The sequence below is a fragment of the Coenobita brevimanus genome, chromosome 112 (assembly GCF_032717465.1).
Source record: "Coenobita brevimanus isolate Jiangsu-jjx chromosome 112, ASM3271746v2, whole genome shotgun sequence".
In the NCBI taxonomy this organism is placed as follows: Eukaryota; Metazoa; Arthropoda; class Malacostraca; order Decapoda; family Coenobitidae; genus Coenobita; species Coenobita brevimanus.
The window spans coordinates 29316605-29333334 of record NC_137065.1 but is presented as its reverse complement, the minus strand read 5'-3'; the positions used below and the strand labels follow the sequence as shown (position 1 = coordinate 29333334).

General features: G+C 44.8%; 1 protein-coding gene across 1 annotated transcript; it reads right to left on the bottom strand.

Moving 5' to 3' along the window:
- Positions 1-9408: 9408 nt before the first annotated feature.
- On the bottom strand, positions 9409-9777 carry LOC145418144 (uncharacterized). Its single transcript, XM_080286667.1, has one exon. The coding sequence runs from the start codon at positions 9775-9777 to the stop codon at positions 9409-9411; it is 369 nt and encodes a 122-aa protein (XP_080142793.1).
- Positions 9778-16730: the final 6953 nt, after the last annotated feature.

Below are 16730 nucleotides of genomic sequence, written 5' to 3'. Positions count from 1 at the left end.
ATTGTGTATGTAAGACGAGTCTATGGGCAATACCACGAGATGGCCTCGTGCACACTCCGACGTCACGGTGTCTGTGGACTGAACCAACGTCTATTATACACGATGTCTGAGCAGCGAGTCTCTACGTTAAGCTTTTAACAATATTACTTCACATGGTTCACGCCAAGTAAGGATTAAACAAGGAAAAAAGGGGGGGGGGAAGGATGAATGTGGACAGCTCACCTGAACCAACGTCTATTATACACGATGTCTGAGCAGTGAGTGGGGCCTCTCGGTCACACAAGGGACGCCACTGCTAGATCAAATGAGAGTGTGTTTTTGCAATATGGTGGGTTTTAATTCTCTTCGCTATTCATATAGTAGTGTACACATGACGTTAGGACTTTTGATTGAATTGGGGAAAATTTGGGATTCAATCCTTACTTAATTTAAATACTGAATTTACCACTATCCTGCCTTGAGTTTGGGATAGCTTATGCCAGCTAGTGACGGCTAAGGCAAGCGGGACTATTCGATCCTCACAAATGACATTAGTTTGGCCTTTTTGACTATTAATCTTACATATTTGGGTTCTAGCAGCTTCATTAGTAAGCATTTCACAACTAGGATACGGAAAGAATTGCATACCCATTACTATTCTGTTTAAGGTTTACACTTGGCGCCCAACAACGACGCATAAACAAGGGGAAGGCCGCACGCATCTGTGATTCATTACTCTACCAGACGGAGGAATTCCCATAGCTCAACACTCACAATTACATCACCCATTCATAGATACAGAGATGTATACATATAAAAATAAAGTTGACCCTACATCAATCATTAACATATGAATTACTACTTAGGACAGGAATTTATAGACTAGTATTCAGATTACACCCTATCTAACTCAGAAAGTACAGTACCTCTAAACACATACATGAATACTAAATTTGTGGCACTGTCATAAAAGGGCTTTGTAGTTACTTGTAGAGAAGTTACATATATATATATATATATTAGACTTGTGGACGAGCGGTTGTTATACTTGAGTAGCTTTGTAAGTAGATAATCTTCTTTCCCATTTGTCTTTCAATGACAAGGAGAGGTAAAGAATAGTATGGGACTATTTTTATTTGTCTTGGAAATATTAACAAGTCTCTCACACAGAGCGAAGTATAAAGTAGAGTCCCGCTAGCTATCTCCCTATCTCTCTCTCTCTCTCTCTCTCTCTCTCTCTCTCTCTCTCTCTCTCTCTCTCTCTCTTTCTCTCAAGTTGCTAAGCCTTTCTTGCCACTCCCTGCCTGTTCTATGGCTAGCTTCCTTCTGAGCTCTCTTTCCTAAATTCTGGTGAAACAGGAGTCGTATCACGTGTGTTCCCTGTGATTGGAAAGTTCTAGAAGCCTGTGTGTGAGTATGTGTGTATGTGTGTTCACCTGGTGATCGCTGACCAACTAACTGCATCATCTCCTGACTCCTACTTCCTAGTCTGTCGTCAGCTTTTCCTCAGTGTAACTTGCAAGATCATTTCCCATTCCCAGGCTCGCATAGAGCTGTCTATCTGTCTATTTATCTATCTATATATTATGATTTGTAATTATAATATGGAGTCCTAATATATGATCGGTCACGCGAAAATGGCGTACCATCGACAGTTAATAGTCATAACATATTAATACATATTATATATACATTATAATGAACTTATAAGCTAATTAAGTGAAATACATAATATTGTAAAAGTAACATAATTGTATGAATATTGTATACATATAATATTCATAGTAAATAGTAATTATTCAGTAATATTACATTTTAAACAAGTTGTATACATTTTGTGAGATGTGTATGTATAACAGACATACGCATATAATTGTGCAATGGTAATACTGCTAGGTTATACATTACATATTGAGTTATCACTTTAGTAATGTCTAATATTTCACCTAACTTGTATGATGATACTGGTAATACAGAATTGTGCTGTAGTTGTATGACTTATAATATTGTACTAACATTGTGGTAATACATAATTGTAACACTTTATGAATTGTTACAAAATATTGTGGTAATGCATAATTGTGTTGGCCTTATAACTGTAGTTACATTTTGTTAATGCAATTGTTACATAAGTGTCTTGGCCTTATAATTGTAGTTAAAGTTACATAAAAGTTACATCTTGTTAATGCAACTGTTAATTGGCAAAGTGTAACATAATGCAATCGTTTGTCGTTACATAATTGTTACATATCGTTTGTAGTTACATAATTGTAGTTAAAGTTACATAAATGTTACATCTTGTTAATGCAACAGTTACATAAATGGTACATATTGTTTGTAGTTACATAATTGTAGCAAGTGTAACATAATGGAATCGTTTGTCGTTACTTAATTGTTACATATCGTTTGTAGATACATAATTGTAATAAGTGTAACATAATGCAATCGTTTGTCTTTACATAATTATAATATGGAGTTAAATAATTGTTACATATCGTTTGTAGTTACATAATTGTAGCAAGTGTAACATAATGCAATCGTTTGTCGTTACATAATTGTAATAATTGCAGTCCTGACATATGAATCCGGTCATGCTGCGGTCGATGATAGTGATGATGTGTCATGCCACTTGCTTGTGGAGACAACAATTTGCTTTTTTGTTTGTAGTTTATGTGGTATTTTGGCATATGTAGGAACACTTACACTTATTTTCATTTGTTTGTTATGTGATCTTACTCTATTTCTCTCTTTTTTCTTTCTTACTTTTTCTTTCTTTTCTTTTTTTTTTTATGTATTGATTTTCTATAGTTTGTTTTTTTTCGCTTGTGTACGCTTTTTTTATGTTGTTCATGGTTGCATAATTACTGGCTAATTTCCTTTGGATACTTTTTTAAAGTTTAGTTTATATTGCACAGATATTACTGAAAATGATATTATATAGCCCCACATTTTGTTATTTTACATAAAAAATATATACACTATATACAGTATTAACTATATACACTGACTTGTTGTTCACTTGTACCTATCGTGGGTAATATGTGTCAGCACTGTGTGGAAATCATTGTCTTCACGATTGTGTTGAAGATGTTTACTCTTGCTAACGTCATTTGTGTTGGCCTTTTTTTTTTCTAGTTTACCTTGCAACTTAATTTATATGTTTCCACTAGGTAGCTTTAATTAATAAATGTTTAATACAGTTCTTTTAATCGCTCACTGAGTATCTGTGATGGTATATTTTCTTTATTACTTTGTAGATGTAATAATGTATAGTTGTATATATGAAACACGTATTTTATGTAGGTATAAATGGTAACACTCGTTGGTAGTAAATAAATGTTTTAATAAATGAATGAATATATACAGTGTAGAATATTTAATGTTGGTGCAAGTATTTAATGATTGAATTATGATGATAATTGAAGTAAGTATATGAATTTAAGTTCTAACTATACAGCACGTTTTATATGTTTGTGCAGAAGCTTATTGTCTATCACTGTGTATTGTATAAATAAAGTAACCATGTAACTCACTATATTTTACCATGGTGGGAATGGTGTTAGTGATGGTGCAGGTGGTGAGTTGACTGACGTGGCGTCTTTTCAGCAAGCACGCATGATGACGTCGACTTCCCACACTGGTAGCTGTGGTGAGTAAATGAGTAGCGATGAGTAACTTGAGTGAAGATGAGTGAGTAAGATGAGTTGTGAATATGAACTTGATATTTGCTTTGTCGTCTTGACCTCTTGACTCCTGCGTCAGCAGTGGAAGTTGGGTGGATGTAGCAGAGAGAGGAGGGTGAGGTCTGGTGGTTATGAGTTATGAGTCGTGTCTCACTCTTCGTTTGTTTGTTCCGTTTTTCTTTGTCGATGTCTTCTCGGTCCTTTTCTCTTGTGATTTACTCGTTGTAGGATGAAGACTGCCGCTACTTGTAGGTGCGTGTAGAAGATTATACAGACGACTCGTAGAGTTGTTACTTGTACTTGATTGTAGATGGTTGTAGTTCGTTGGTTCGTCCTAGAAATTTCAAGATTGTTTGTATCAGTACTTTGTTAAACTACTTGCAAGGCGTCGTGTGATCTCTTCACCTCTACATCAGCGTGATGATCGGGGAGACGGAGGGGGCTGGTTGGAGAGAACTGTCAGGAGCTGGTTGTGAGAGGTATTCTTGTTTTCAATCTTGATATTTTGTAGGAATTCACTGTTGATTCGTAGACGAGGTTCGTATATGTTCGCTGCTACCAAATGTCATAAAAAAGACTTTGTAGTTACTTGTAGAGAAGTTATATATATTAGACTTGTCAACGAGCAGTTGTTATACTTGAGTAGCTTTGTAAGTAGATAATCTTCTTTCCCATTTGTCTTTCAGTGACAAGGAGAGGTAAAGAATAGTATGGGACTATTTTTATTTGTCTTGGAAATATTAACAAGTCTCTCAAACAGAGCGAAGTATAAAGTAGAGTCCCGCTAGCTATCTCCCTATCTCTCTCTCTCTCTCTCTCTCTCTCTCTCTCTCTCTCTCTCTCTCAAGTTGCTAAGCCTTTCTTGCCACTCCCTGCCTGTTCTATGGCTAGCTTCCTTCTGAGCTCTCTTTCCTAAATTCTGGTGAAACAGGAGTCGTATCACGTGTGTTCCCTGTGATTGGAAAGTTCTAGAAGCCTGTGTGTGAGTATGTGTGTATGTGTGTTCACCTGGTGATCGCTGACCAACTAACTGCATCATCTCCTGACTCCTACTTCCTAGTCTGTCGTCAGCTTTTCCTCAGTGTAACTTGCAAGATCATTTCCCATTCCCAGGCTCGCATAGAGCTGTCTATCTGTCTATTTATCTATCTATCTATTATGATTTGTATTTATAGTATGGAGTCCTAATAGCACTACACTTGAATGAAGTACAAGCTTTAGTATGAATGAATTTAAATGCCAGCAACGTAAACAATGCCGTAACGGGTAAATTTAAATGCTTAACTATGAATGAACATAACGTAAACAGAGAGTGAGAAAACATGAATGACAACAAAACCTCTATTAGTAGCCTAAATCATTTCAAACTCACATTTAACTGATCTCAGAAGCGTTTATGTATGTCTTGCCACATCATTACACACTGTAGAAGCATTAATATAAAGTAATAATGCGGAAATATGTTAAAATAAGCACTTTGAGACTGTGTGTTTTGAATGGACCGCACACCAATTCGAATTGCCATATGGTTATATTTGCATGCATGTTGATTCGCGAAAAGCTAGTATTTTTGAACATCTTGGCAAAAAAAAGACATACTAGCGTTTTTGGGCATTATGTTATAGAAGAACTAGTATGAACTCTCTCTCAGTACATTTGAATAGCACAGAAATTCCAAAATAATAATAATACTAGAATTGTCCGGTAACTTCTCGGGCTCGCTAACATCTCTCGGTTAAGCCGAGTTGATTATTTTTTTGCCAATTTTTTTAGATATAGTGGTGTGATATTGCACAAAACCCTTAAGCCGTTGCGGATAATAATTGTTGGCTATATTTTACATGCTATAAGAGATATATGACTGCCTTTCTCGTTGAAGAAATAATAGCACAGATTTATTTTCCTGTCGACCTCTTGCATGTTACTGGTGCAGTTCTGCGACAAAATTTCTTTAGATTAATTTATCTTTAAAACATTTTTTTTACACAAATATGAGATTCACAAGGCATAAAATCTTATTTCAGTGAGGACGCTGACTGGTTGTAGAATTTATATTAGGAAGGAAGTTTGTGAATTTGCTATGTTAATTTGGAAATAATTGGGCAAATTTCTTCTGTTTGCTGTATTTAGCATGTTTTCTATTCATCATATGATCTCCCACGAACCCGGAACCTCAGTTTGCCTCCCTAACGCCGGGAGGGGGGGTGTTTTACCGATGTGGGATGTAACTGAGCTTGGGACGGCACCTGCCATCCTCATACCAGTAGTAGAAGCTATGCAACACCTCTTCCATAAGAATTTAGTTTCTTCATGAATCCTGAATAAAATCTTGTCTGTTTCTAATCCAAATATAAGCTATAGGCCTTAACGTTTGTATTTTTTTTTAGGTTATGTGTCTGTTTAGTGCCTCGTGCGGCGATGACAGGCAGGCAATGTGATGGAGGTGACGTTGTAAGGTGCTGCCCTCACGCGGCGATGACAATTGATCATTGGACGATGCGATGCTTTGACAGACACTCAGTCGCTTCTCTACCGCGGGGAGGTTGGGGGTAGACGATGTTTGCCAGCAGGGAGGTTGACTGAATTGGAGGGCAGAGAAGGGAATGACCTTGGACAGGAAATGGTACGAGAGAGGGATGAAGGAGGAAGAGAGGTAGTAAAGAGAGAAGTGGAAAGAGGAGGAAGTCGGGAGAGGACCAATGACAGAGAGACGGGGGGGGGGGGGGATTGGATTTTTTTTTTATTAGGGATGAATTACAAACACCTTAAAACAGATCAACCATATTTAGCCACACACACACACACACACACACACACACACACACACACACACACACACAAAGTTAAGTGGCCGAAGCAAAAAAAAAAAAAAAAAAAAATGCAGCGATTATCTGTGGCGTGAAATTAAAACTGAACGTTGTCCTTTCCTCCCTACCACCCCCACTGTACTTGGTTTGTTTACATCTGACGGTCTATCTGTTCATCTATCTATCTATTGCGAGAAGCCTTAATTCCTTAAGAGGTTGCCACAAACAAATCGCCTCCATGTCGCCCTGTCCCCCGCCATTTCATTGCCCTTCTCCCAGCTAACACCCCTCTCTCTCATATACCTCTCCACTCCATCCCTCCATCTCATCCTTGGCCTCCCCCTCCCTCTGGCTGCCCCATCTGCCACCACAGTCACTGCCACAGCTACCTTCATTCCTTACTAACCCTACCAAAACCACCACTACCACTACCTTTGCCTACCACAACTACCAGAAGCACCACCACCACCACCACCACCACAACCACCACCACCACCACCACCACAAGCCTAAACACCAGGGTAATTCAAACGTGTCCCAGCCGCGGGTTCACATCATTAGCCAACAGCAAAAATCAGAAAGAGAGAGAGAAGTGTGGATAACGGGGTATGATGATATAAATAAAAGGTAGAGAGAGAGAGAGAGAGAGAGAGAGAGAGAGGTGGATAAGGGGGATGATGATATAGATAGAAAGGTAGGTAGATAGACAGATAGGTACAGTAGAGAGAGAGAGAGAGAGAGAGAGAGAGAGAGAGAGAGTTACTGGCCAACTCTATTCCTGGCCGACCTGGTGAAGGAGCGAGGATCTGCCTGTTGTTGTTGTTGTTGTTGTTTATTGAATATCTCCGCCTATAGAGGAGACCAAGCCTTGATTATGGCCTGGTCGGTGTGTGTGGTTGGACAGGAGGTAGTAAGAAGAGGGAAAATAGAAAGATTAGAATTGGAGTATTAAAGGGGTGAGCGTTATTTAGGTGCAGCATCTAAGACACACTGAGGTGGTTTGGCCATGTGGAGAGGATGGAGAGTGAGAGACTGACGAGGAGAGTGTATGTGAATGAGGTGGAGGGGTGGAGAGGGAGGGGGAGGCGAAGTATGAGATGGAGGGATGGAATGGAGAGGTATATGAGAGAGGGGGGTGTGAGCTGGTGGCAGGACAGTGAAATAGCGAGAGACAGGGGGACGTGGAGGCGATTTGTTTGTGGCCACCCCGTATGGGATTAAGACGTCTGGCAGTAGATAGATAGATCTAAGACGTGACGAGGGGGGCGGATGGTTCAGTAGGTGGGATGCCTGGGCTGGGGTAGATTCTGCCGCTCTGAGTAGTTCGGTTGCAGGGCATCAGTGAATGAGTGTAGTTGTTTACTTGTCTGTTATATGCTAGGGGTGTGTAGTTGGTGGCGGTTGGGATATGCTAGGGGTGTGTAGTTGGTGGCGGTTGGGATATGCTAGGGGTGTGTAGTTGGTGGCGGTTGGGATATGCTAGGGGTGTGTAGTTGGTGGCGGTTGGGATATGCTAGGGGTGTGTAGTTGGTGGCGGTTGGGATATGCTAGGGGTGTGTAGTTCATGGCGGTTGGGATATGCTAGGGGTGTGTAGTTCGTGGCGGTTGCATACCAGGTGGCTGTTGGGGAGCCTTCATTTACACAAGTTTCGTGGTCAGCATGGTTGATAACTGATGCTTTGTTTAATATTTTCTTTTTGATTTGTGAGTGGCTAAGTGTGACTTCGATATCGATGTGGGGGCAGTTTGTGGCTTGTTTGGCGGCGTTGTCTGCTTTTCGTTTCCGCTTATGCCTACGTGGCTGGGGATCCAGTGTATGATTATAGTTTTTCTTGCTGATATTTGGTATGTCGTGTTGACAATGGTGCTGCAGATGTTGATATTGTCGTAGCGGTCTGGTTGGCGTAGTACTTGTATTGTAGAGAGGGAGTCAGTGTGTATAATGATGGCTGGCAATACGGTGGTGTTTTTGGCGTCCATTAGGGCTTCACGGATAGTTACGAGTTCAATGAGGAGGGTTGCTGCTCCGTCTGTGATTCGCCAGGCTGCTGTCTTGTTCCTGCAGATGAAGGCAGCTCCTGCTTTGGGTGGATTAACAGATCCGTCGGTGTACTATATTATGAAGTTGGGGGGAGTGAAGTGAGAGATGAGTTCTAGGCTGAGTTGGCGTATTTCTTCTGTGGGAGTGTTGGCTTTGGCGGAGGAGTGTGGAATTATTAGTTTGAAAGGGGGTGGAGCCCATGGGGGTGGCTGCCGGTATTCTGGGTCGGGAGCAACTGGTTCTTGTTGTATGACGGTGTCGAGGTTGAAAAGTCGGATGGTTTTCGCAGTGCAATGGGTCCAATTTTGTTTCAGCAGATCAGGGTGAAGGTTGATGCTGGCCGGACTCGTGTTAGTGGTGGGAGAGGTGTCGTACTATTGGTTATTTTCGCTATGATTCCTGCAGCTCTAGGCTTTATTCGGTGTTGAATGGCTTCGATCTTGCACTCCATGTGGAGATTGCAGAGACATGTCCATCTGGGTGAGTTGGTCATGATAAGGAGCGCCTCGTTTTGGGTGGTTTCGCGTTTTTGGATTAGGGTGGGGTTTGCGCCGACAGGTATAGGGGCACAATAGTTGATGAAGGAGTGAATAGCTTGGATGCCAAATAGTCTGCAGACTTTATATGAGGCCCCTTTGCTCTTGTCTGTAAAGGATCTGAGGGCGCTGAGTCTAAGGTTTGTTTTCTCTTTTAGGAAACTGATTTCGGTTCTGAAGGATAGATTGGAGTCGATCCACACTCCGAGATAAAGGTGAGAGTATACATATTCGATCGGGTTGTAGCCGAGATGTAGAGGACGTGAGGAGGGGGGTTGCATGCCTAGTGATAGTGCTTTGGTTTTTTGGGTGTTTATAGATAGGCCGAGATCTATACATCCTTGGTGGAGTTGGGAGAGGGTTCATTGAGCTTTGTCATAGAGGGGGCCTCGGTTCACTATTAGAGCCAGATCGTCGGCATAGCAGAGGACGCATATGTCTGGGCTGATGTTTGTTTGTAGGAGACTGTACATGAGGGTGTTGTAGAGAGTTGGGCTGATTATACTGCACTGTGGAATGCCGTTGATGTGTCCGTGGAAAGTGGAAGAGTGTCCTTGGAAGCATACGAGAGCTTCTCGATCTCTGAAGAAGTCCTCGAGCCAGCCGAGGAGGTGACCCCCAATTCTCTTGCTGGCAAAGGTAGAGAGGATCGCCTTGGGACAGGCGTGCTCGAAGGCTTTTTTGAGATCGAGAAAGATGACCAGGCTCTTCCCGTTGCGTACTTCTGCCATGAATGTGGTGAGGCATTCTGCTGTCCCCCATCCTCTGGTGTATACAAACAGATATTGGTGTGGAAAGGGGGTGCTCCATTGCAGACATTGGTGGACCATCCTTTCCATGGTTTTTCTGAGGCAGCTGAGGAAGGATATAGGTCTGTAGTTACCAAGGTCTTTGGGTTTAGGAATTGGTTGAATGGCAGCCTTTTCCTTTGCAGAGGGAAGTTTGGCTAAAGTCAAGAAGTGATTTACAAGGTTGAGAATGGCAGTGGTGGCATTCGGTCCAGCATGAGATAGCATGGAGTAGGTGATTTGGTCAATACCGGGGGCTGTGTCGTTGCTGGTTTTGAGTGAACGATGGAAGTCTTGGATAGTAAAGGTTTGGTCTGTTTGGGCAGGGGTGTTTTTAGCGAGGTGTATTCTTGCAGCGCACTCGGCGTGTAGGGTGTTGAGGCGGTTTTGTGTGTCGTGGGGTGCAGAATGGAGAGGTTTGATGGGCGAAAAGTGACGCTATTCTTTCGGCCTCTTCCTGAGGGTTGGGAGGTGTTGGGGGACGGGGTTGTGGTGGTTTTAAGACGGCTCTGTTTTCTAATGTGGCCTAGGTTGATGTTGGCGCTTAAGGATCTGCACCACTCCAGCCATTTGTTTTCTCTTATGGTTTGTTTTTCTTTAATTGTATGCTGGACAACTGCCTTAAGATATTGTCTGTTTTGGGGGGTGGGGTGGACTTTGTATATTTTTCTGGCACTGTTTGCGAGATGGTTTAACTCTTTGACTCTGTCATTATAATACCAGTAGTCCTTGAAATGTTGCTGTTTGTGAGAGGTTGTAGGAATTGCAGTTTCGGTTGCAGTGGTGAAGGCTGCTGAGATTTGTTGTTCGTGTTCATCCAGGTTGACTGAATGTTCGAGTTGGGTTATGATTTCTTCCAGTGAAACTGTGAAGAGTCCCCAATTGGCTTATTTTGTGCACCACCTAGGTGGGGGTCCGGGAGGGTCAGGGTAGTGGGGGAAGATTACGTGTGCAGACGATGGCGAAGTGATCTGATATCAGGGTTGGGTGGGGGTCCCATTCAGTGTGTGTTGCCATTGCTGTGGTTAGAAGCATGAGAGTCTGCCACCTTGTAAGTGTGTGGGAGAGCCTTGTAAATGTGTGGGAGCGCCTTGTAAGTGTGTGAGCGTGTTGGGGTCATTTAGGAGTTGTATGCCAGGAGTGAGGGTTAGGAGTTCTGATATGTGTCGTCCTGCGGGGTTGATTGGGGTTGTGGATCTAGGCAGGGGTGATGGGCATTCAAGTCGCCTTCGATTAGCGTCACTTCATTGGCTGCGAGGGTGAAGAGTTCTGCTAGGTCGAGGGCGGCGCTAGGTTTGCGATAAATGTTGAAGATTTTTAGGGGAGTGTTGGCTAAGGTGATGGATACACCCTGAATTTCGACCTCCTCGCCGCAGTGTGGTGGTTGTGGGATTTTGTTTGCCTGAATGTAATTACGTATGAGAATGGCACAGCCTCTGGAGCCGCCCTGGGGGTGAGGAAGGAGAAAGTAGTTAAAGCTCTTTAGCTTGAGGGAATGTTGTTTGGTGATGAGGGTTTCTTGTAAGAGGAAGATGTCTGTTTTGTCTCTATGCGCAGCCTCGTGAAGAAGGATGAGTTTGTTTTGGCGCCAAGGATGTTCCATTGTATGATCTTTAGGTTGTGTGTTGGGGGTGGTGGGTTTGCTGTTTGGTTAGGACGGTGTTGTGGTCCGGTACTAATTAGGGAGGGGTGTTTGGTCCGTATGAATATTGTTTAGTCTTCTATGGGTGTTGTGGAGTGTTCGTTGATCGGGAAATGGAAGCGAGGGCGTTCTCGTTTGTCTAGGCCCGCTGAAATGCTCTGTGGTTTGAGGCGTTGGGTTTGTGGAGGCAGGAGGGTTAGGCTGAGGTGATGAGGATTGGGTTTGTCTGGTTGTTTGCAAGAGGTGGCACTCGTTGCTAGGGTGTGTTCTGGGTCGGATGCGGGGGTCTTTGTGGATTGTATTGGGTTTTGTCGATTTGGCTGAGGATCGCTGAACTGGGCGAGACTGTTGGAGAAGTGTGTGCCCTCTATCCAGGTGTCTGACATGGTGCTGAGTGCTGGTGTGAAGAGGTGGGGGTTGAGGGGGCAGTGGAGCTGAGCCCCAACACATTTTATGATGGCTGTTCCAAGGTAATGGCAGGAAGATCGTAGGGTTTCTTTGGTTTGTGCTATTTGTTCTGGGTTCGTGACGAGGGTGTGCAGAAGGGATGGTGCTGTTGTTTCTGACTGAGGTGGAGGGGGAGCTGTTTGGGTTGCAGCTTCGTGTGTTATGTGGGCAGGAGACAGAGGCTCGGCAGAGGCTTTGGTCATACAGCAGGCGGCTTCCTCCACTTGTGGGTGTCGAATGATGGGGCGTAGTGGGTATTTGAGGGGGTAACCCATTAGGATCAGTTTTCGGGTGTTGAGTTGAGGGTCGATCTTCTGTAGTAGAATGGGTTGGTTTCCTGCCGTGTCGATCTTTGCTAGGAGGTAGAGGGAGTCTTCGTCGAGTGGAACCACGACCGTGCTGTTGTTCTTGTCAGGTATGATTGTGATTTTTAGTTCGGGGTGTTCCTCTTCCAGGGCCAACAATGTCGTAGCTGGTTGGGAAGGGGTCCTGTCGTGGAGTCTGGAAGCCTGGGAATTTGGATGGGGGTGAGGTTAGGGGTTTCACTGAGACCGTGGGCTGTCTTCTGTTGTAGGTGCTGGGTTGCGGTGATGGATGGCTTCTAGCCGAGGAAATGGCGTTTCCCGAGGGTTGTGGTGTATGAGAGGAGGGGAGGGGGGTCGCTGTATTATGATGGGTGTTCTCAGTGAAACTGCGGCTGTCTTCTTTTCCGCTCCTATTTTTCTTGGAGGCCGGCTGGAAGACGTCGTCTTTGATGGTTGTGGTGGAAGGGATGGAGGTGGATGCAGTGCTGGCGGTTTCGTCTGGCATGAGGGCAGTAGTAGTTCGTGAAGCGAAAGAGTTTGAGGAGGCGGTTGTGCTGGTAGTGCATGTTTCCTCTGTTGTGCTTGTGTTCATTGGCTCCTGATTGTGGGTGGTTTGGTTGAGAGGAGTAGCTTGCGAAATGTCAATGGGGACATGAAAGTCATTGTCGTTAGGTTCATAGCTTGATGTTGATGGCTGTGGCGGGGGGTTCTCCTTAGTTCCATTGCTGGGGAGTTGCTTCTTCGTTGCAGCAAGCTGAGTTGTGGGTGGCTGAGGCTTTCTTGCTCTGTGGTCTGCACGTTTCTGTCCTGCTGCTTGGTTTTTTGCAGATGAGCTTTGTGGATTGCCTCTGTGGTTGGTCTTTGATCCCGATCTCGAGTCCATTGTGTGAGATTGTAAAGTTGGGTGCCTGGCCTACCTATGCCAGAGATCCTGGGCGCCGGGCTTTTACCTTCCCCGCCCTCTAGAGGACGTCGTGAGGAGGGACCCTGGCTCCTACTCCGGACTGCCCCTTGACGGGGAACCTAAGCCTAACAGCGGGGTGCCTTCCTGTTACCCCCTGGCTCCCCAGTCACTTTAGTGACCCCCGTCGTGTCAGCCCTAAACGGCCTTCCCTCGGGATTCAGTTCGTCAGTAGCGGGGTAACAGGAAATCCTACAGCAAAGTGGGCAAGGAGAGCAGGGGGTAAAGGGGGGATAGGATGTACTGAGTGTGTGTGTGTGTGTGTGTGTGTGTGTGTGTGTGTGTGTGTCTGATGTTGGGGGAGAATTGGAAGGAGGAGTGAGGCAAGAGGAGAAGTGTGCGAGGATCAAAGCTCTACCAGACTGCAGTATACAATCGCCAAGAGAGGCAGTGTATATCTGCAGTCGAGGTGAAGGAAATCTTGGTAGGGACGATGGTGATAATGCAGGGTCAGGAGGTGGTGTGGTTAGAGTAAGTGAAACCGGAGTAGCAATGTCCGTAGAGTTTTATGCAAGACTGTGCTGCTGGAAGAGACGTCTTTTCTCGGCAGCTGCTCGACCGGATCTGTGGGAGGTATATGAGACAGCGGGGGTGAGCTGGGAGCAGGGCAGTGAAATGGCGGGGGACGGGGCGACATGGAGGCGATTTGTTTGTGGCCACCTCTTACGGGATTAAGCCGTCTGGCAATAAATGGTATTCAAAAGAGTATATGATATTTTGTCAGGCTCGTACAGTGATCCTGGCCACGCTGCTCGACCAGTAGCGAAGGACAGGACAATCGGTAGCACCTGAGATGGAAAGCTTTGGGTTACAGTGGGGCCACACTTGAGCCAAACATGTGACCGACAAGAGGAAATGAAGCTCAGGGGCCCTTCCAACGATCAGACTCGGATATTGCAGCGGCTCTAACCCGGTGCTTTGTGTCGTCTTCTCGGTCACATGTTTCACGCAAGTTTGGCCGCACCCTAAGAGTTGCTTGCTGCTGCAAAATGAATCCAGATGTAATTATTAGTCCTGTGGTCTCATCAGCTTGAGTACCGTGTGCATTCTTTAAGCTTTCTCCATAGTAATATCCCATTACCCCTGCTTGTCGTAAGAGGCGACTAAAAAGGGCCTTTTTGCCTCCCATTTTTCTCTCCTTACTGTCCTCTTCTTCTCCTCTGTCCTACCTCTGTTCTTGATATTTCCTTGTTTCTCCCGGCCTATATTTTCCCTCTACTTCTGCATTGCCCTATTGCCATATTATGGCTTGGTGCTTACTCTTGATTATTCCTTCCTTCTTTCCGTAGAGATATTTTGTGTTTATTGCTCCTAGATACTGTACTGTGTTGTCTGCAATTTGTATTTTTGTGATGTCAATAAAGACTGCGTGAATAATATACAAGAATGCATTAACTAACCAGATATTTAAATAAACTGGTAAGTTACAGGTATTAGGGAGTTAGCATGTGTGGTAAGCAGATGTCTGGAGATTGACTGAAGGGAGGATTGAAGGAAAATGAGAGAGAGAGAGAGAGAGAGAGAGAGAGAGAGAGAGAGAGAGAGAGAGAGAGAGAGGAGTTTAGGGTGTGTTTGGGGGATTGTGTGGGTTCAGTTTGGGCTGTGTTTGAGGGGTTATATGGGCTCTGTTTGGGGTGTGTTTTGGGAGGTTGTGTGGGTTCTGTTTGGGGTGTGTTTGGGGGATTGTGTGAGTTTTGTTTGGGGTGTGTTTGGGGGGTTGTGTGGGTTCTGTTTGGGGGGTTGTGTGGGTTCTGTTTGGGGTGTGTTTTGGGGGGTTGTGTGGGTTCTGTTTGGGGTGTAATTGGGAGGTTGTGTAGGTTCTGTTAAGAGTGCTTTTTGGGTGTGTTTGGGGGTTGTGTAGGTTCTGTTTAGAGTGTGTTTGGGGTGTGTTTGGGGGGTTGTGTGGGTTCTGTTTGGGGTGTGTTTCGGTGTGTTTCGGGGGTGGTGTGGGTTCTGTTTGGGGTGTGTTTGGGAAGGTTGTTTTTTTGGGGGGTTGTGTGGGTTCTGTTAGGGGTGTGTTTAGGGGGTTGTGTGGGTTCTGTTTGGGGTGTGTTTCGGTGTGTTTGGGGGGTTGTATGGGTTCTGTTTGGGGTGTGTTTCGGGGGGGTTGTGTGGGTTCTGTTTTTTTTTTTTTTGGGGGGGGGTTGTGTGGGTTCTGTTTGAGGTGTGTTTGGGGGGTTGTGTGGGTTCATTTTGGGATGTGTTTGGGGGGTTGTGTAGGTTCTGTTTAGAGTGTGTTTGGCATGTGTTTGGGGGGCGGTGCGGGCTCTATTTAAGGTGTGTTTGGGGGGGTTGTGCAGTTTTTTTTGGGGGGTGCGTTTGGAGAGGTTGTGTGGGTTCTGCTTGGGGTGTGTTTGGGGGGTTGTGTGGGTTCTGTTTATAGTGTGTCTCGGATGTGCTTTGGGTGGTTGTGTGGTTCTTTTTGGCGTGTGTTTGATGTGTGTTTGGGGTGTGTTTGGGGTGTGTTTGGGGGATTGCGTTGGTTTTGTTTGGGGTGTGTTTTGAGGGGTTGTGTGGGTTCTGTTTAGGGTGTGTTTTGAGGGGTTGTGTCGGTTCTGTTTGGGGTGTTTTTGCGTTGTTGTGTGGGTTCCCTTTGGGATGAGTTTGTTGCGTGTTTTAAGGGGTTCTATGGCTTCTTTTTCGGGTGTGTTTGGGGGGGGGTTGTGTGGTTTCTGTGTAGGGTGTGTTTGGGGGGTTGTGTGGGTTCTTTGTAGGGTGTGTTTAGGGGGTTGTGTGGGTTCTGTTTAGAGTGTGCTTGGGGTGTGTTTGGGGTATGTTTGGGGGGGTTGTGTGGGTTCTGTTTGGGGTGTGTTTGTGGGGGTGGTGTGGTTTTTGTGTTGGGTGTGTTTGTGGGTTTGTGTGGGTTCTGTTTGGGATGTGTTTGGGGGTTGTTTGGGTTCTTTTGGGGTGGTGTTTGTTGTGTGTTTTGGGGGGTTCTGTGGTTTCTTTTTCGGGTGTGTTTGGGGGTGTTATATGGTTTCTGTTTGGGGTATGTTTGGGGTGTGTTTGGGGGTTGTGTGGGTTCTGTTTGGGGTGTGTTTGGGTTTTGTAAGGAGTGTGTTTGGCGTATATTTTGCATGTTTCGGGGGTGTATTAAGGATGTGTTTGAGGTGTGTTTGGTATGTGTTTGAGGTGTGTTTGGTATGTGATTAGGATGTGTTTGCTTTTTTTGGAGGGTGGGTGGGGGATGTACTTTGGGTGTATACTATACATCCCAGATACACTCCATACACATCCCAAACACAACCCAGATACACTCCATTCACACCCCAAACACAACCCAGATACACTCCATACGCACCCCAAGCACACAGCCCAAACACAACCCAGATACACTCCATACACACCCCAAACACAACCCAGATACACTCCATACACACCCCAAACACAACCCAGATACACTCCATACACACCCCAAACACAACCCAGATACACTCCATACACACCCCAAACACAACCCAGATACACTCCATACACACCCCAAACACAACCCAGATACACTCCATACACACCCCAAGCACACAGCTCAAACACAACCCAG

Coding starts and splice junctions, on each gene's coding strand:
- LOC145418144 (XM_080286667.1), bottom strand. CDS start 9,777: ATGGCAGAAGTACGCAACGGGAAGAGCCTGGTCATCTTTCTCGATCTC.